The sequence below is a fragment of the Batrachochytrium dendrobatidis genome (assembly GCF_000203795.2).
Source record: "Batrachochytrium dendrobatidis JAM81 unplaced genomic scaffold BATDEscaffold_34, whole genome shotgun sequence".
In the NCBI taxonomy this organism is placed as follows: Eukaryota; Fungi; Chytridiomycota; class Chytridiomycetes; order Rhizophydiales; genus Batrachochytrium; species Batrachochytrium dendrobatidis.
In genome coordinates this window covers 1-18,812 of record NW_006281125.1, presented here as the reverse complement: position 1 = coordinate 18,812, position 18,812 = coordinate 1, and the positions used below count along the sequence as shown (strand labels likewise).

General features: G+C 39.5%; 9 protein-coding genes across 9 annotated transcripts; 7 read left to right on the top strand and 2 right to left on the bottom strand.

The window, feature by feature from the left end:
* Positions 1 to 181: 181 nt before the first annotated feature.
* Positions 182 to 868, top strand: BATDEDRAFT_15031 (uncharacterized protein; the record flags this gene model as incomplete). Its single annotated transcript, XM_006683150.1, has 2 exons — positions 182 to 359; positions 435 to 868. Coding segments are annotated over 2 exons (612 nt in total), but the record flags the coding sequence as incomplete, so codon positions are not given.
* Positions 869 to 1,316: 448 nt separating this feature from the next.
* Positions 1,317 to 2,144, top strand: BATDEDRAFT_15026 (uncharacterized protein; the record flags this gene model as incomplete). Its single annotated transcript, XM_006683149.1, has 3 exons — positions 1,317 to 1,451; positions 1,536 to 1,614; positions 1,738 to 2,144. 3 exons carry the CDS (start codon positions 1,317 to 1,319, stop codon positions 2,142 to 2,144), a joined length of 621 nt encoding a protein of 206 aa, XP_006683212.1.
* A 974-nt stretch (positions 2,145 to 3,118) lies between these two features.
* Positions 3,119 to 4,666, top strand: BATDEDRAFT_92973 (uncharacterized protein; the record flags this gene model as incomplete). The annotated part of the gene is made up of 2 exons (XM_006683148.1): positions 3,119 to 4,199; positions 4,629 to 4,666. 2 exons carry the CDS (start codon positions 3,119 to 3,121, stop codon positions 4,664 to 4,666), a joined length of 1,119 nt encoding a protein of 372 aa, XP_006683211.1.
* Positions 4,667 to 5,559: 893 nt separating this feature from the next.
* BATDEDRAFT_28764 (uncharacterized protein) lies at positions 5,560 to 5,994 on the top strand (the record flags this gene model as incomplete). The annotated part of the gene is made up of 1 exon (XM_006683147.1): positions 5,560 to 5,994. One exon carries the CDS (start codon positions 5,560 to 5,562, stop codon positions 5,992 to 5,994), a length of 435 nt encoding a protein of 144 aa, XP_006683210.1.
* A 609-nt stretch (positions 5,995 to 6,603) lies between these two features.
* On the bottom strand, positions 6,604 to 8,760 carry BATDEDRAFT_28763 (uncharacterized protein; the record flags this gene model as incomplete). The annotated part of the gene is made up of 5 exons (XM_006683143.1): positions 6,604 to 7,930; positions 8,005 to 8,062; positions 8,132 to 8,224; positions 8,360 to 8,521; positions 8,640 to 8,760. 5 exons carry the CDS (start codon positions 8,758 to 8,760, stop codon positions 6,604 to 6,606), a joined length of 1,761 nt encoding a protein of 586 aa, XP_006683206.1.
* Positions 8,761 to 10,608: 1,848 nt separating this feature from the next.
* BATDEDRAFT_28762 (uncharacterized protein) lies at positions 10,609 to 12,757 on the bottom strand (the record flags this gene model as incomplete). The annotated part of the gene is made up of 7 exons (XM_006683142.1): positions 10,609 to 10,709; positions 10,791 to 10,901; positions 10,971 to 11,037; positions 11,114 to 11,280; positions 11,331 to 11,459; positions 11,558 to 12,571; positions 12,739 to 12,757. 7 exons carry the CDS (start codon positions 12,755 to 12,757, stop codon positions 10,609 to 10,611), a joined length of 1,608 nt encoding a protein of 535 aa, XP_006683205.1.
* Positions 12,758 to 12,970: 213 nt separating this feature from the next.
* BATDEDRAFT_28761 (uncharacterized protein) lies at positions 12,971 to 14,656 on the top strand (the record flags this gene model as incomplete). The annotated part of the gene is made up of 7 exons (XM_006683146.1): positions 12,971 to 13,215; positions 13,305 to 13,434; positions 13,531 to 13,622; positions 13,699 to 13,932; positions 14,001 to 14,236; positions 14,298 to 14,405; positions 14,628 to 14,656. The coding sequence occupies 7 exons, from the start codon at positions 12,971 to 12,973 to the stop codon at positions 14,654 to 14,656; spliced, it is 1,074 nt and encodes a 357-aa protein (XP_006683209.1).
* Positions 14,657 to 15,395: 739 nt separating this feature from the next.
* BATDEDRAFT_15023 (uncharacterized protein) lies at positions 15,396 to 16,277 on the top strand (the record flags this gene model as incomplete). Its single annotated transcript, XM_006683145.1, has 2 exons — positions 15,396 to 15,768; positions 15,844 to 16,277. 2 exons carry the CDS (start codon positions 15,396 to 15,398, stop codon positions 16,275 to 16,277), a joined length of 807 nt encoding a protein of 268 aa, XP_006683208.1.
* Positions 16,278 to 16,725: 448 nt separating this feature from the next.
* Positions 16,726 to 17,553, top strand: BATDEDRAFT_15024 (uncharacterized protein; the record flags this gene model as incomplete). Its single annotated transcript, XM_006683144.1, has 3 exons — positions 16,726 to 16,860; positions 16,945 to 17,023; positions 17,147 to 17,553. The coding sequence occupies 3 exons, from the start codon at positions 16,726 to 16,728 to the stop codon at positions 17,551 to 17,553; spliced, it is 621 nt and encodes a 206-aa protein (XP_006683207.1).
* Positions 17,554 to 18,812: the final 1,259 nt, after the last annotated feature.

Below are 18,812 nucleotides of genomic sequence, written 5' to 3'. Positions count from 1 at the left end.
ATTGAAAACGTATGAAATTAGAATAGAAACGAGTGACTGTGTTGGAACAGTTAGACTTGATATTTGAATTGCAGTGAATGAATCGAGTGACAATCAATTTATAACAAGAAGCTTAATAAATATTCCAGCCTTTGTAGAGCAAGGCAGTAATCCATTCAGAGGCTGTCCACAAACCACATCCATACCTGGACTATTGCTCTGGAAGCACGCTCTTTCAGAAACAGAATGTCAATCTATATTGGCCCATATTAAGGATAACAATTGGTTCCGACCACAAGTAGGCATTAATCAGGTAGTGCGATTTGGAACTATTCCATCCTTTTTAGATCTACTATGCCAATTGGGTAAACAGCTAGTCTGTCCAACCTTGATGTCAAGGTAAAATGTCAGATGTTTGCATACATGCTTTACTATGGCCACTCGATAGATTCGAGTTTACATTGTCATGTTTGTAAAGTTAAACTCGACTTTTGCATACAGGACACCGCTATTCGACCACATGATTGCCAACCATTACTATCCAAATGATGGACTGGTATCGCATGTGGATCTGGTGAATCGATTTGCAGATGGGATAGTTGTGGCGAGTATCAGCGGCTCATGTATTATGGAGTTTTCACCATCTGATAATGCCAATCAAAACCATCAGCCAAAAGTCAATCAAAACCATCACCAACCAGCTGGCACGATTGAAATGTTTCTTCAACAAGGAGATTTGATTGGACTTTCTGGTGAAGCTAGATGGGATTGGAAACATGGTATACCTGTACGACTAAATGATCAATGGCAAGGAGAGATATATCCTCGAACGGAACGAATCTCGGTAACACTGCGTAGACTACTGCCTCAAACGGACGAGTCGTTTTGAGCATCATGACTGGTTAATAGCTGATTTGGTCCAACATCGAGTTACCACATTAGTTGGTATAGCATCATGTTCAATTTTTGGATATTTATTCATGGATGGATCGATTGATTGGTCCATGCATTTATGAATGTGAACAGTGCAGATAAACCAAAATAAATGCATTGTCTGATACGACGGGCTGACATTGATGACAATTCATGACATTATTCAATGGCAATATGTAAAGTAGATCTGGTAAAATCCAAACGACTGCAACTCTAGTCCAGTAATTGACCAACACAAATCAGCATAAATGTAGTTATACCAGATGTTGTGTGCAGTAATCCAATTGCCGCTCTTGTTTCTGCAACAGCATTCAATATGCATTACATCGTCAATGGCTTTGGAAATGCAGCCGATTCGAGTGTTGAAGCCAATCCAGACTTTGACCAATTCCCACAATCAACACATGTTTACTGCAAAGACTCTCCCAAAGATCAGCTATGCTTATGATGCTCTTGAGCCCCATATCGATGAGGCAACCATGACTCTGCATCATACCAAACATCATCAGGCTTATACCGACAATCTTAACAAGGCTCTTGTTGAACTGTCGCAGTGTGCAGCGTTTACTGAAAAGGCATCGTTTTCATCCATTGAAGATCTCCTGCGTATTATTGCTCGCGAGGATGCAGGAAAGACTGAACCACTTCCCTGGCCATCTCCAAAGGTCCGTCAGACTGTGCGTAACAATGGCGGTGGTTACGGTATGTTGCATCAATCCATATGAATATCTGATATTACGCCCCAATATCTACTGGTGATACTCCCTGGTATTGTCTCGACCACTAGTGTAATTTAACAATCTTGTATTCTATTTGCAATGGCAGTGAACCATGGCATCTACTTTTCGAATATGGGACCAGAGAAGCTTGCTCTGAATGCCGACGCCGAGTTTGGCAAACAGCTTGTCAAGTCGTTTGGATCCATCGAGACATTCAAGCAGCAGTTTACAGCAGCAGCTCTTGGTGTATTCGGATCTGGTTGGGTGTTTCTTACTTGGACTCCTTCGAGTTCTACCATGTCAATCGTGACCACTGCCAATCAAGATCATCCCGAGTTTGCACCTCAGTTTGCAGGTACTGGTGCCATGACTTTACTTGCTCTTGATGTCTGGGAACATGCCTACTATGTCAAATACCGCAATGTTCGTGCCAACTATGTTGCTGCCTGGTGGAATGTCACCAACTGGACCGATGTTTGTACTCGTTTCCAAGGCGGTGCTGCCAAACTGTAAACCAACAGCAACAACATTGATCATTGCAGCATTTATATTTTGTCAAGCAATCCAACTTGATATCATGAATCAATACAAGATTGTTATATCGATATGCTGATTTTATTGGCTTTTTGATCTGAAAACAACCATTTTACAATATACTCACAAATATATCGATTCAGAGTCACGGTTTGGATATAGTAACGGCATTGCAGAGTGTATGATCTGATGACCAGAAACTGTCATTGGATCACTGTTGGCTGTAGTTGCAGTTGCAGTTGTAGTGGTTGGAATGTCATATACACGACTGATCTCTTGTGAAAGTGCGGATAAAGCCTGTTTGCTATTCACCATACACATGGTTGCTGGCCATATCATGAACCAATACTGGACAATCCAATTGAACCCAAATTGTTAATGTTGATTGTGGGTGTGAATGTCGTCAAGTTGATATATTGATATAATCTAGATGTGAGTTGATTGTATACATTGATGTCCAAATTGAGTGGCAATTTAAACTATCGACAACTGTTGATGCGGACAAATCATCGATTCAGTTTGATGGGCCGCATATTGACTAAACAGAAAGTCACCAAGCTCGGTGTTGTGCGGTGACTGTAACTAAGCGATTGTACTCTGTATAGTGATTGAAAAGGGTCACCAGACATCAGGGCCATAAGTGAAGATGTAATAATTGACGACACAAAACTGTGATAGTCAGTCTACTAGAATAAGATTTTCAGTTTGGATTTGGACCAAGCATTTGAACATACACTGTCAATCTTGACCCTTTTAGGGCTAACCACCCTAGCCCTGTGCAGATCTACTTTAGCATACAACACCTTGCCGTGTATTCATACTGGCCCTTATCCCTGATCTGCGGAATAAACACATAGCAATAATGTATAAAAATATTCCAATCGATTGTTGTGATGGTTATAAAAGCAGGCTCGTTGACCTCCAATAATACATACATAGTTATACTTGATCAAATGAAATTCACACACATCTCAGCCTTTACAATTGCAGCCTTGGCCACCAGTGTCCATGCCATTTTGCCACAACCCAGCGAGACAATCGAATCTGTTGATCCAAGTTCAAGTCTAAATAGCCAAAGTGTTCCACAAGCAACAGGTGGTCCGGAATTTCCGAGTACTTCGACAACTCAAGGTCCTGGCGGCAGTCAAGGCGATCATTCAAACCAAACTCCCGGAGCTCGTCTAAAGTCTTATGATCTCAGTGGGACTTTACGTGGTATTGGAAAAAAACACAAATCTGGTCATCAAAAAGCCAAAAAGCACCAAAATCAACGAGGTGGCTCGATTGATTCACTATTGATGTTAGTTGTAAATACACCGGGATTTTTACAAATGAGCTATCAAGGTGGTGCTCATGGATCCACATATCTTTCTGGAGAAAATTCAAGGCAGCATCAACGTATTGGTAAAGCAATACTGAAAGGCATAAATTCTAGAGTACACCCCGAAGTAAAAGATTTTAGAGAAAAGTTATCTAAATATTGGCTTGCTCTTGGAAGATATGAAGCATGGGTTCGCAATATTTTAGATTGTCTTCAAAGATTTAAACCCAGCGAACTAGTATCCAATTTTATCGAGGAGCTTGCAGAGATTTTGAAAAATATTTTGGAGGCGATCGGAAAGTTTAAAAAGGGGATTTATCGGGAAGTCTCCAGCCTTAATAAGGATTCAAGTCTGCTCAGGAATACGATTGACAGTATAGAGATGCTGATAAGTCAATTTACGGGCGGTCAAATGAGTGTACAAGAACCCTTGATAGAACTGTTCGAGCGTTATGGTGAGGTTGACTGGTACGAAACATATCTTGAGAGAGAACTCAACTCATGGCTCGAAGGTCTTGGATTAGTAATGTTTGGAGGTAGTCCAATTGGCAGATCTACAGAAAGTCCAAACGGTGGATATGCAGAAAATCCAAACGATGGATATGCAGAAAATCCAAGCGATGAACAAAATCCAAGCGAAGAGAATCCAAGCGATGAACAAAATCCAAACAGCGGAGATAATGTAGACGATGAACAAGATGTAGACGATGCAGGTAATGCATAAAGCCGTACTCATCCACTTTATCAAACTACTGACATGGTTTGCAAGTCAACTGTGATCTGTTTCCATAATCATCAGCTGATTTGAATAAACCATTGCATTTACAATTTTGATCGAGTTTCTAATGTTTGTAGATTGGGTTGGATGTGAGTCATGGTTGATGACTGATGACTGATGGTTGAAATACACTAATATTTGTATTACATCAATCGCAATAGTTGCACAACTGGTAATATACATGATATTGGCATCATACTCTGTCAAGTTGTACAACTACGCACACACATCAAGAATCCCAAATCAGATAGTCAAAATAGTATTTTGGGCTATTCTTGACTCGGTAATACATTCAGATGAGATTATCAGGATATTGTAAATATCACGGCATTATACAACATTTTTAAATTGTCTATATGTTTAGTAATCTATGGATCAAGTGGTGATACATACATGCAGTAATATATATCAATCTTGACATTCCCTTTTTTCAATTTGAATGTATGCTAGATCGAACAAATGCTCATGTTGGAGATTTTCAATAATGTGAATGTGATACTGTCACTGACAGGTATCTGGTTATTCAAGATGTAAACGGAATGACTTCAAGTGCATACACTACTACAACATTGAATGTTTGCTTCAAGCCTTATGTAGTAGTAGGTATATTTTTACCGCCGTATTCACGTAAAATGGATCACTAAATAAGTATCGGTATATAATAAAAATCAGTTTACTGTATACTGTGTCCTATGAGCTCTTCAACAAATCTACATACTCACTGATTAAACATGGTCCGTTAATCGTTCAACAGCAATGTTGCAAGGTATAAAACTCCATATTGCCTATTTTTAAACCCTGATGAGTCATTTTAGTATAATAAAAATGTATTGGTTCAAGCAATTCCGACACTGAAGAGTTGAAAATATCTTGAATAAATGGTCAATCTGTAGTAGGAAAGTGCAACAAGAGTTTAGTCATTGTCTGTTCCAAAGCAGAAAAGGTCAATCTGCAGGACAGATACAAAGGTGTTTTATTTCATGTGAATACGGCGATGATACAGATACCTTGTTAGTACAAGGTTTAGATTTGGAAAAGCCAATAGTTTAAATTGCATCCACATTGATGTCGCCTATAAGCTTGATATTTTGAAATAAAACTAGACTATTTTAAACTTTTATTGTGCAATGAAACACTATACAGCAATTTCTAGTTCTGCTGCTGGAGCTGCAGCAATGAAGCCTCTGTCGTCCCGACGATATATGTGGAGTACCAGCAGCATGCTGTTGATTTTTACTGGCTTTGCTTTTATTGTACTCAAGATCTCAACTCTCTTTGCATCATCTCATTCAACAATGTCACAGGAAGAGTCAAAAGAAGCCCCACTGACGACTCAGCAAGTTGCCGAGTTTGGCATGGAGCTGCAGCAGCTTCGCTCAATCAAGGGACATTGGGACGGTGGGGAATACAACCAGGATATTGATGGGTTTCAGGGCCGTAAGCATGTGCTGTTGACGATCCTGGGCAAAGAACTGGGAAAGCCTGGCACTCCTGCTGTCAAAATATTTGAGCTACTTGGACAGCCTGATAAAAGTGAGGCTCTTGATTCCATGGTAACATTTATGCCTGGTCCCAAGGTTCCAAAGGGTACTACTACGGCTTCGCAGGCATCAACCAACACCCTTGTTCTGGTATATAACTGGCGTAGCAATCATGATTTTTTGTGGTTCAAGATCGATACGGTAACAGAAACAGTCCTGGAAAGTGGATGGTGGATGGCTATGGAATAAACTTATTGCTGATGAATAATTACAGCTGTATTCACATACTCTGGAGCACTAAATAAGGACTCCAGAGTATGTAATAAACAATCGATCTCATGAAATGATTGCTCAGTTTACTGGACAATACTGTGGTCCAGGCTCATTGACAAGGTTACTGATCTCCAGATGATGGTCATGGAACCAACTGTTGTATTCCTACAATTATTATTTTTAAACTAGACTGTAAGCGTATCCGAAATATTTCAGAATAGGGATTGCATTGACAACAATCATGCTTAATATCCGACTGCAATGGATGAATCTGGTGATTATACAATGACCATTTCAAAAGTGGAAAAAGAATATTTTAATTGAGCATCATACGATGGACGTTGTGTCTATTGAGTTGAGTGTGGATTTGTAGTAAGAAAACAATGAATATTTAATCATTATCTACTCCAAGGTAATATGCAAGATAGTGTTTCATTTTACATGAATACGGCTGCAACTGTGTAAGCATCACAAGTATCCATTTTACGTGAATGCAACTTTAGTGTTTCTGGAAAAGTACTTTCTGATGAACATGTGCCAACATTTGTCATATAATTAAAGGAATACAAAAGTGCACTTTTATTATCAATTAAGCTTCAAGAAATTCGGTATTCCACCAATAAACTCTGCAATTGTCACTGTTCCAGAGAATATCAATACCAAGCATCCCCAAATGATATTCAGTACACCACTAACTCCAATGGTCCGAATAATTACTGGGATAAGTAGCTGTTTCACAGATTCAGTCAAAATAATATGATACACTTCGTGCGATGTGACGAATCCTTTACAGCAGGTCGAGTAATACATGCAAGTATCATCATGGTAATACCAATCTCCAGGAATTGGTAACGAGTTTACCCATTCGCTTACTGCGTTGGATGATTCCTGGGTTTGCATAGAAATATGAGCTTGATTCACCAACGTATGATGTGAGCAGGAAATGCAATTGTGATTGGAAGCGTGGGTTGCGTTTGTGAATAGACGGAATCGAACAAGACGAGGCGGACCTTCCCCTGTACTTAGAACTTTGGTAATGAAACGAGGTGGTAGATCTTGAGGTGAGCTAGCTACGTCTGTACAAACAGTTTTGATCCAGTTGGATCCGTCCCAAACTGCCAATTCACGCGAGCTACTAGCTTCAGATGCGCCAACTGACTCTGCCAAGTTGTGTTGGGCGGATAATGCTGTGTTTAGAGAGTCACTTTTACATGATACAGAAGTAATGGATGGTTGTGGTGACTGATAGTTTGTAGCTGGGGTCACTGGATTTTGCTTACTTTGCCGCGAATTCCGAGCATCGCTGGATGGAAAATTGATGGCTCGCTCCTCTTGGTTCTTCAAAGTAGCAAATGAATTTAATTTGCTAGATTGACGATCAGATACAAAGCGACTTAGCGGAGACATACTTTTTGGTGATGTAGGCATCTGCATTCCAAGCGGGGTTTGAGTGCGGTCAGTTGGACTGGTGCATCGCGACGGATTTAGGATAACGCCAGATCGTGGTCCATGTGGACGATGACGCTGATTCTCTGTATTTATATCTGCCAGATCAAAAGCTTCTGAATAGGGTAAAGGCTCAATCTTTGGAGAAGGCTCAGACAGGGAAGCAAACCCTCCAACCGAGTAAAATATGTGTTTGGTCTGATGCCTTTCTGTATAGTTGACAACCAATCTATTGAAAACACTTGTGAATTCTTTGAGCGACGTCATGGATACTGTTCGAATGGTGTCTTGAAGCAGAATAAATCTGGAAAAATTCACACGAGCATGAATCTGAATGTGGGTTTGATTAGCCTTGATCCTAGACAAGCATATTCGTTGATAAGTTGAAACAATCGAGCCATATGGTGTATCTAGATTTTGTAATTCCGATTCAAAAACACATCCTCTGTTGTGTTTAACCATAAAGCTACATTAGTGTTCAAATATAAAACTACTAGTCACGTTGAATGAATATGCAGTTGGACAGCTATAACCACATACTCTGGATTACTTTGCACAATTGTTTGCCGTTCAATTACACGAACATGTGTTGATCCAACTATAATCAAATATCAAATAGTTTAGAAACACAACTGTCCATGTCTTTTATAAGCTATTCAAGACTCACAAAGCAGTTGTTTGGAGGTTACGGTATACGAGATATGTCTTCTACGAGGTAGATTTGCACAGTTTGGTTCACTCCATTTTTCAAGTGCTATATCTATTGTGTCAAAGCAGTCATACAATGGTGTCAGAGTTATACTGTAATGCAAAATCCAAATAAGTTGATATTGAGAAAAGTTAAATTTGTAAAGGTTGTTTTCAAACCATTTCAAATTTAGATTAGAATATATACCTTGTGCACCACGGTCTTTAGCAGCAGTCATGTAAAGTTGTGGACCGTAATTAGCAAACATGGCAGATATAAGTTGCGTCAGTGGAATATAACACGTTGTATTTAACAACTCTTGTCCATTGTGTTTCATCACACCACATACGCATGCCACAGTAGAATCCACTATATCATATAGGTTAAAAATAAACATGGATCAATCTCTGTAAATCTACATAACGCTAAAATAGCTAGAAATGGTTGATGATCAAACTCGATTACAACCAAATGATTGCATGCCTACCTGAAGGTGTAGAAAAAAGAACCTTTTTGGTAGATTTTGCTGCCTGTGGTCGAAATTCTGGGGAAAGTGGTAAAATGGTAGGAACATATTCGTGTTTGATCCTTGACTCTGATTGAAGCATTTTCAAAGTGAATGGATTTAAACCAGCAGACCTATGTATTAAAATAAATTCAAGCAGTAGATTAGTATCTTGATCAATATGTACTAATTTACTGTGTGGTGCGCAATCATCATTTCATTCAAACCCTGTTTTGAATTTAAATAGTGCTGATAATGGTTTAGGGTATAATGATTTATATTCAAGCTTTGAGTCATAATATCCAAATCTGCTAATTGTATCATTATAATTAATTACAAAAGTAGATGGTATTGTGAGTTAGGATAATATGTGCAAACACATGAAACTGGTGAGTCGAACAAAGAAACAACCAGTCTCATGAAATGATTGGTATCAAATTTACTGGGTAGCATTCTTTTTTAAACTGCTTAACAAAGTTTACTGGTCTTTGTGCTCACTTTTGTATAAAGACCAAACGAATGTTGACATCACAGTTTCGGTAGATCCCACATTTTTGACACTTGTTCAACCCCTTTTTCATCCAAATCGAGCATTATGGTATTTGGATGATTAAAATGGAAACAGTTGCTGCATTCCTAAAACGTGCAATCTATGTTCTCTTGAACTAAACGCGAATGTATCTGTGATTTTAGGATACAACAAAGTGGAGTTTATAGAATTTGATCAACGACAGTAAAACTTAATATCTGGATTTGGATAAACCCGATTTCAAATATAGTGATCGTACAATGTACAGTTATTCCAAAGTGGGTAAAAGGATAGTCTCAGTCCAAAACTGTAGTTGATTGTGCATCATATAATAGTCGTTGTGTTTGAAACAAGAGCTGAGAATGTCAATTGAATAAGCAATGCAGTCAATTTCTAGTAGGAAAGCAACGAATATTTAATCATTGCCTATTCTAAAGCAAAAGAGCCAATCCGCAGGATAAATACAAAAGTATTTCATTTACGTGAACATACCTTTAAAAGAATGGACCTGCAGCCAGCAATGTTTGAATCACAAGGGAAACAGTAGCAAAGGGCAAGGCTAGAAATTTGCTGGCTGGCAAGATATTGAAATGTTACCAATTGAAATTGACAAGACAAATAGTAAGAACGTAAAGGAAATGAGATTGTTGGCAATATTTCAAATCTGTCAGAATATGCAGTCGGAGTTTATCTATTGTTCACGTGACAAAAAAAGTACAATATAATTGGTATATTGTCCTCCGCCGCAATACAACCATGTGTAACTGAGCAAAGAGGGTGCACCGGATGGAAAAGATACGGTTGTTGTCGTAGTGCTGTATCACTTGTTACAAGTACTGGTGCCCGATATCTACTACTAAGAAAATTACGCCAAGTTCTGAATTGCTTGATCAAAAAGCAGCGCTATAAAGAATTTCAAACCATCCAAATAAGTTTATATTACAGCCGTATTCATGTAAAATGAAACACTATCTTGCATATTACCTTGGAGTAGATAATGATTAAATATTCATTGTTTTCTTACTACAAATCCACACTCTCAACTCAATAGACACAACGTCCATCGTATGATGCTCAATTAAAATATTCTTTTTCCACTTTTGAAATGGTCATTGTATAATCACCAGATTCATCCATTGCAGTCGGATATTAAGCATGATTGTTGTCAATGCAATCCCTATTCTGAAATATTTCGGATACGCTTACAGTCTAGTTTAAAAATAATAATTGTAGGAATACAACAGTTGGTTCCATGACCATCATCTGGAGATCAGTAACCATGTCAATGAGCCTGGACCACAGTATTGTCCAGTAAACTGAGCAATCATTTCATGAGATCGATTGTTTATTACATACTCTGGAGTCCTTATTTAGTGCTCCAGAGTATGTGAATACAGCTGTAAATTGATGCTCCAACTAGCCCTATTTCAAGTAGACATATTCTACTTCTGGAACAGAATAAGGTCCAATTGGAGAATTGGACAGCTCCGCAATAATTGAATTATCAAAACCGACAGGGTTATCTAAGCAGTAAATATCAGCCACTAAACTATTCAACATTTACAAAATCAAAAGTATACAAATGCCTATCATGACAAACTAACCAAAGTACATGTGATGCCCAGCATCTTTAATCACTGATACGCGACTATTAGTGGGTATTGTAGGTGCTGTGACCATAGCATGACGGAAATCCATCCAATCTACATTACCATCTAGCAATACAAAGTGTAAATAAAAGACCAGATTTTGAAATCCAGCACTAAAAGCAAGATCAAACTTACAAATAAATGTAACTGGCATTTTTAGACCACAAAGTCGATTGTGCAATGGTGAAAATGCCCATGCACCCTTATAGAAGCATTTAAAAATGATCGTCAATGTCAGTCATGCGGAGTAGCAACGCCGACAAAATACATATGCCTACCGGTGATAGCAATCTAGCCAGTGCGAATTCTCCACTTCCTGGCTGAGCAGAGATATGATAAATATATGACTCGATCAACGATACTTCGGCAGAATCCATATTTTCGAATCTGCGCGATGTATATGTCTTTACTAATGATGGGCCTGATTGTGCATGAATTAGAGGGACTACATACAGAACCAAACAATTGATCAAGGCATGTAATCAAAACGCATACCCCAAGGTCCAAATGTCCGAATGATAGACATGGGCGTAATATTCATCTGCCACATGTTTCTAGCCAAAGTGAAAAAAATGCCAGTTCTTGGTTTGACTTCTTCTTTTGGAGGCTGGACTGGAACTCCAACTACAGCAGTAACAATAGTCAGTTTATCATGGCAGCATTTGGACAAACAGCAATCCACTCCATTGAATCTCATTCCAAGATCAACACTGCTAACTGACCAGGAGAAACAAGAAGCAGTTTTTCGACACGGTCAGGATACTTGAGAGCATATGCTGAGGATAGATATCCGCCCATACTATGACCCATCAAAACAATCTTTTCCAGACCCATTTTGATTCGCCATTCCTCGAGAGAATCGATAAAAAAGGCCTCGGTAGCAGCTACTGTTTCCGCTTCAGTAAGCTGTTTGCTCATAGTAGGGAAAGGGGGTCTGCTGCTATTTGCCATGCCAAGCCAATCAATTGCAAATACTCGGTATCCTGGTATTTGACTGAATGTGGGATAGCTCTTGTAAAAGAATCCAAGCCCGGCACCATAGCCATGAGTCAAGACTAAATTCTTTACTGGAGCATCCTTGACAGCACCGAAAGCCAAGTTGTGAAATGTTCGAAAAAGAAAACTACCAACTGAGCTGGCTATTGGCTGGACACTGCCTTGCTCTTCTCTGCGCCATGCCTGCTCGAGGATAAGAGTATTGATAAAGTGGCCTGGACCGACTTGGACCTGACCGAGCTCTGCATTTGGCAGACGTGGGTCTGGAACATGGTCTTCGGTTGCCACAGTTGCTGCAGTGCTAGACTTGGAACAGCCAAAGTATGACGATGATGTGGACTTTAAAGACAAAGGAAGAGGAGCCTTTGGCTGCTCAGAACCAGTGAACCGAATGTTTAAAAACTGGGCCAACAGTCTATGTTCAGCCTCTACAGCCTTTTCAATAGAAGTGGGTCTCCATGAAAACAAGGACCATCCAGATTCATTTCTGGGTCTTGGAACCAAGGTGACTTCCTCCATATCAAGTTGAGATAGAAGTGAGGAGATGGGTGATGGTGAAGCAGACTCTTTAGATAAACTAGCAGGGCTACTAGGAGAATATCGATGACGAAAAGGCCAAGAAACTCTGGTTCGAAGCGACCCAACGATTCGTTTTACCAGCTGTGGTGGAATGACGGATTTGATGACTGTTGTGAATGGAAACTTTGAAAACCACTCGACGTGTAATGTGCAGATTCGGCCTATAATTCGGTAATGAATTCAGCGGAGAATTTTCATGCGGTTTTTTGGGTTTGAACAATCCAACTAGAATGCAAGGCTGTTGCCAACTTTAAACGATCTACGTGCTAGTTGTATTCATGTAAAACACTTTATCATGCAATAATTGCTTGTTTGACATGCACTGTACGATTAACAGATTCATCCATTCTAATCCATATATTGGGCTCATCTGCTGATTCTAAAATCTCGGATACGTTTTAATTCAAAAACCAATCATTGCATATTTTACGAATACAACTATGTATGCCAATCACTAGAATAGTCGACTAAAGAGTTTAAAAACAATATTGTCCAGTAAATTATCATTTCATGAGATTGACTGTTTATTCTACTCACCTTTATTTAGCAATCCATTTCACATGGATACGGCTACGAGTTTGAAAGCTATTTGTTTTGACACTGAATACAGTGCAGATTCAGTCGAGTTCTGCCCTATTCCCAAGTATGAGCAATATGCTGCTGTTGGAACATACCAGGTTCTTGAACCCTCACCAAGTGACGACTCTCTTGACAAATCCATTACAAATCGAACAGGCAGGCTTTACATTTACAGTGTAGATAGAACTCCTAATGACCTTCAGTCTTCAGCCAATGCCCTTCAAGTGTGAGTTCTAGCTCAACCTGATCTTGCTCTATTTTTAGTATAGTACTCATGAGATACTACATTCACTTTTAAATGCACTCCCATATCAGGAAAGAGGTGTTTCGTCAAGAATCTTCAGCAATCTTGGACATTAAATGGTCACACCAGCCATTCAACGGTGAACCAATTGCAGCTGTTGTAACATCTACTGGCGAAACAAACATAATGAGTCTTGATATGGTGGGTGTAAATTCAATGCATCCTACCTCGACTATTGGACCATCAATCAGAATTGCATTTGCTGATGAAAATAACCTGAATTTTGTAATATGATAGAATGGGAAGCTGTCGACGATCCTATCATTGCATAATGGCAAACCCGGAATACTAAATCTATCTGCAGACTGGGCCAATAGAGTGAATCCCAAGTAGGAGATCATTGTTTATTGGCAGCTTTAAACAATCTATTTACTCGATTTGAAAAACTATTATTTTAAAAATCAGTGCTGGGCATACGTGTGCCATCAGTGAGAGTGATGGCAGTTTTTCTACCTACACAGTTACACCAGACGCTGGTCTTGTAAAGCAAAGAGAATGGACAGCACATCAATTCGAGGCATGGATCGTTGGATTCAACTGTCATCAAACATCTACAATTTATTCTGGCGGCGATGATAGCCTATTCAAAGGATGGGATACTCGTATGGAAAGCAATAGTCCCATATTTGTTAACAAATGGTACTTTTTGGCTGTATCATTGAAGTTACTCGAACGTTTGAGCCATAATCATTTTTATTTGAATTTAGTCATCAAGCTGGTGTATGCTCGATTGCATCCCATCCAACTTGGGATCATGTTTTGGCAACAGGATCATACGATGAAAACGTGTACATTTGGGATACTCGCTCAATCAAGCGTCCTGTTTCTGAAATATCTAGCGGAGGCGGTGTTTGGCGTCTTAAATGGCACCCCACAGATCCAACACTGCTTCTTGCTGCATGCATGTACAATGGATTTCATATTTATCAATTATTGAACCAAGGTAATTCAAGTCGGCTTCAGTTCTATTGTAGATGTTAAGACTAACTGTTGACATGCTGTAGATATGACTAAGCTAGAGCATGTGCAAGAATACATGCATCACAAATCGATTGCATATGGTGCTGATTGGTCTTTTGCAGACCAAACATCATCAGCCATGCACCCTGATAGTATTATAGGAACATGTTCATTCTATGATCATTTACTACATTTTTGGGTTACTGAACACGTTCAAACTAATATATAATAATTGGTGAAACTATATGTGCTTGCAGAATTTATTTTACTGGTTGTAACATCACCACTTTAATGATCTTTTCAATACTACTAACGCTTGTTTTTGATGCAGACGAATTGAGTCACATAACATGCTCAATACCTTTGATATTTAGATATTGAGATGAATGCAGCTGGGATTTGATCTGATGCAGAAATCTTGACAAGTCTTGCTTGCTTTCTGCAAGGCTGTTGTAAAAACCATTCTAAATCTTGGTGTTTAAAATGACAAGGCCAAAATAAACAAACTAGAAATACAGAGTGAACTGTCAAGTAGAGTTTATGCACTTACCATTCACGATAATACTACGCTGTAATTGATCCAGTTTATCTAGATTAGTAGCACTATTCACCCATAATTTTTTAAGCCCATTTCATCCCTTTCAACATATACTGCTATGTGAGATAGATCCATCTGTGAAACACTCGGCATTCACAACAATCTTCCATGCCAGTCACGCAATGTTTGGAACAAAGGAAAGTTGGAGGTTGAAAAGATGTGGAATGTATTCAAACAGGAATGAACACGAAGACCAGTAAACTGATGAGTTCAAGGACCATATTGTTGCACAGTAAGATTGGCAACCATCAAACATGACTGTTTATCATGTATTTTGACATTTAGTGTTTCATTTTATGTGAATACGGCTGTAAGATGAACGTATCAAGGTAACTTTTTAACATGATGTTTGGATGCATCCATGTTTTGGTAATCATGAACTGGTTAAACCATTTTTGCTCATGAATGGGACTATAGACGAATGATTACAAACGTTCACACCTAGCGACAATGGGGATGAGAATAAGAGATGTGTCAAAAATTGTCAGCAACCATCACCATTGTCGATAGCCACGAATGTTTTATAATTCATTTTGATTTCATCATGAACAAAGCAGAGCAAGATGATCAAGATCTGCTATTAGAACTGTTCGGCCCACAGACCCCGCCGCCTAATGCAACCTCTGAGCCATCAGATTGTGTTCTTGTGAAGGATGACATACTCTTTGATCAGACTGCAATTCCAGCCTTTGTAGAGCAAGGCAGTAATCCATTCAGAGGCTGTCCACAAACCACATCCATACCTGGACTATTGCTCTGGAAGCACGCTCTTTCAGAAACAGAATGTCAATCTATATTGGCCCATATTAAGGATAACAATTGGTTCCGACCACAAGTAGGCATTAATCAGGTAGTGCGATTTGGAACTATTCCATCCTTTTTAGATCTACTATGCCAATTGGGTAAACAGCTAGTCTGTCCAACCTTGATGTCAAGGTAAAATGTCAGATGTTTGCATACATGCTTTACTATGGCCACTCGATAGATTCGAGTTTACATTGTCATGTTTGTAAAGTTAAACTCGACTTTTGCATACAGGACACCGCTATTCGACCACATGATTGCCAACCATTACTATCCAAATGATGGACTGGTATCGCATGTGGATCTGGTGAATCGATTTGCAGATGGGATAGTTGTGGCGAGTATCAGCGGCTCATGTATTATGGAGTTTTCACCATCTGATAATGCCAATCAAAACCATCAGCCAAAAGTCAATCAAAACCATCACCAACCAGCTGGCACGATTGAAATGTTTCTTCAACAAGGAGATTTGATTGGACTTTCTGGTGAAGCTAGATGGGATTGGAAACATGGTATACCTGTACGACTAAATGATCAATGGCAAGGAGAGATATATCCTCGAACGGAACGAATCTCGGTAACACTGCGTAGACTACTGCCTCAAACGGACGAGTCGTTTTGAGCATCATGACTGGTTAATAGCTGATTTGGTCCAACATCGAGTTACCACATTAGTTGGTATAGCATCATGTTCAATTTTTGGATATTTATTCATGGATGGATCGATTGATTGGTCCATGCATTTATGAATGTGAACAGTGCAGATAAACCAAAATAAATGCATTGTCTGATACGACGGGCTGACATTGATGACAATTCATGACATTATTCAATGTCAATATGTAAAGTAGATCTGGTAAAATCCAAACGACTGCAACTCTAGTCCAGTAATTGGCCAACACAAATCAGCATAAATGTAGTTATACCAGATGTTGTGTGCAGTAATCCAATTGCCGCTCTTGTTTCTGCAACAGCATTCAATATGCATTACATCGTCAATGGCTTTGGAAATGCAGCCGATTCGAGTGTTGAAGCCAATCCAGACTTTGACCAATTCCCACAATCAACACATGTTTACTGCAAAGACTCTCCCAAAGATCAGCTATGCTTATGATGCTCTTGAGCCCCATATCGATGAGGCAACCATGACTCTGCATCATACCAAACATCATCAGGCTTATACCGACAATCTTAACAAGGCTCTTGTTGAACTGTCGCAGTGTGCAGCGTTTACTGAAAAGGCATCGTTTTCATCCATTGAAGATCTCCTGCGTATTATTGCTCGCGAGGATGCAGGAAAGACTGAACCACTCCCCTGGCCATCTCCAAAGGTCCGTCAGACTGTGCGTAACAATGGCGGTGGTTACGGTATGTTGCATCAATCCATATGAATATCTGATATTACGCCCCAATATCTACTGGTGATACTCCCTGGTATTGTCTCGACCACTAGTGTGATTTAACAATCTTGTATTCTATTTGCAATGGCAGTGAACCATGGCATCTACTTTTCGAATATGGGACCAGAGAAGCTTGCTCTGAATGCCGACGCCGAGTTTGGCAAACAGCTTGTCAAGTCGTTTGGATCCATCGAGACATTCAAGCAGCAGTTTACAGCAGCAGCTCTTGGTGTATTCGGATCTGGTTGGGTGTTTCTTACTTGGACTCCTTCGAGTTCTACCATGTCAATCGTGACCACTGCCAATCAAGATCATCCCGAGTTTGCACCTCAGTTTGCAGGTACTGGTGCCATGACTTTACTTGCTCTTGATGTCTGGGAACATGCCTACTATGTCAAATACCGCAATGTTCGTGCCAACTACGTTGCTGCCTGGTGGAATGTCATCAACTGGACCGATGTTTGTACTCGTTTCCAAGGTGGTGCTGCCAAACTGTAAACCAACAGCAACAACATTGATCATTGCAGCATTTATATTTTGTCAAGCAATCCAACTTGATATCATGAATCAATACAAGATTGTTATATCGATATGCTGATTTTATTGGCTTTTTGATCTGAAAACAACCATTTTACAATATACTCACAAATATATCGATTCAGAGTCACGGTTTGGATATAGTAACGGCATTGCAGAGTGTATGATCTGATGACCAGAAACTGTCATTGGATCACTGTTGGCTGTAGTTGCAGTTTCAGTTGTAGTGGTTGGAATGTCATATACACGACTGATCTCTTGTGAAAGTGCGGATAAAGCCTGTTTGCTATTCACCATACACATGGTTGCTGGCCATATCATGAACCAATACTGGGCAATCCAATTGAACCCAAATTGTTAATGTTGATTGTGGGTGTGAATGTCGTCAAGTTAATATATTGATATAATCTAGGTGTGAGTTGATTGTATACATTGATGTCCAAATTGAGTGGCAATTTAAACTATCGACAACTGTTGATGCGGACAAATCATCGATTCAGTTTGATGGGCCGCATATTGACTAAACAGAAAGTCACCAAGCTTGGTGTTGTGCGGTGACTGTAACTAAGCGATTGTACTCTGTATAATGGCCAAAAAGGGTCACCAGACATCAGACATCAGGGCCAAAAGGTGAAAATATAGAAATCAACGGCACAAATTGTGGTAATTAAACTAAAGTGGAGTTTTCAGTTTGGATTCAAACCAAGCATTTGATCATACACTGTCAATATTGGCCCATTTAGGGTTAGATATCCCAGCCCTATATTCATACTGGCCTTTATCCCTGATATGCGGAATAAACACATAGCAATAATGTATAAAAATATTCCAACCGATTGTTATGATGGTTATAAAAGCAGGCTCGTTGACCTCCAATAATACATACATAGTTATACTTGATCAAATGAAATTCACACACATCTCAGCCTTTACAATTGCAGCCTTGGCCACCAGTGTTCATGCCATTTTGCCACAACCCAGCGAGACAATCGAATCTGTTGATTCAAGTCCAAGTCTAAATAGCCAAAGTGTTCCACAAGCAACAGGTGGTCCGGAATTTCCGAGTACTTCAACAACTCAAGGTCCTGGCGGCAGTCAAAATAATCATCCAAACCAGACTCCCGGAGCTCGTCTAAAGTTTTTCGATCTCGGTGGGCTTTTACGTGGTATTGGAAAAAACGCACAAACTCTGGTCATCAAAAAGCCAAAAAGCACCAAGA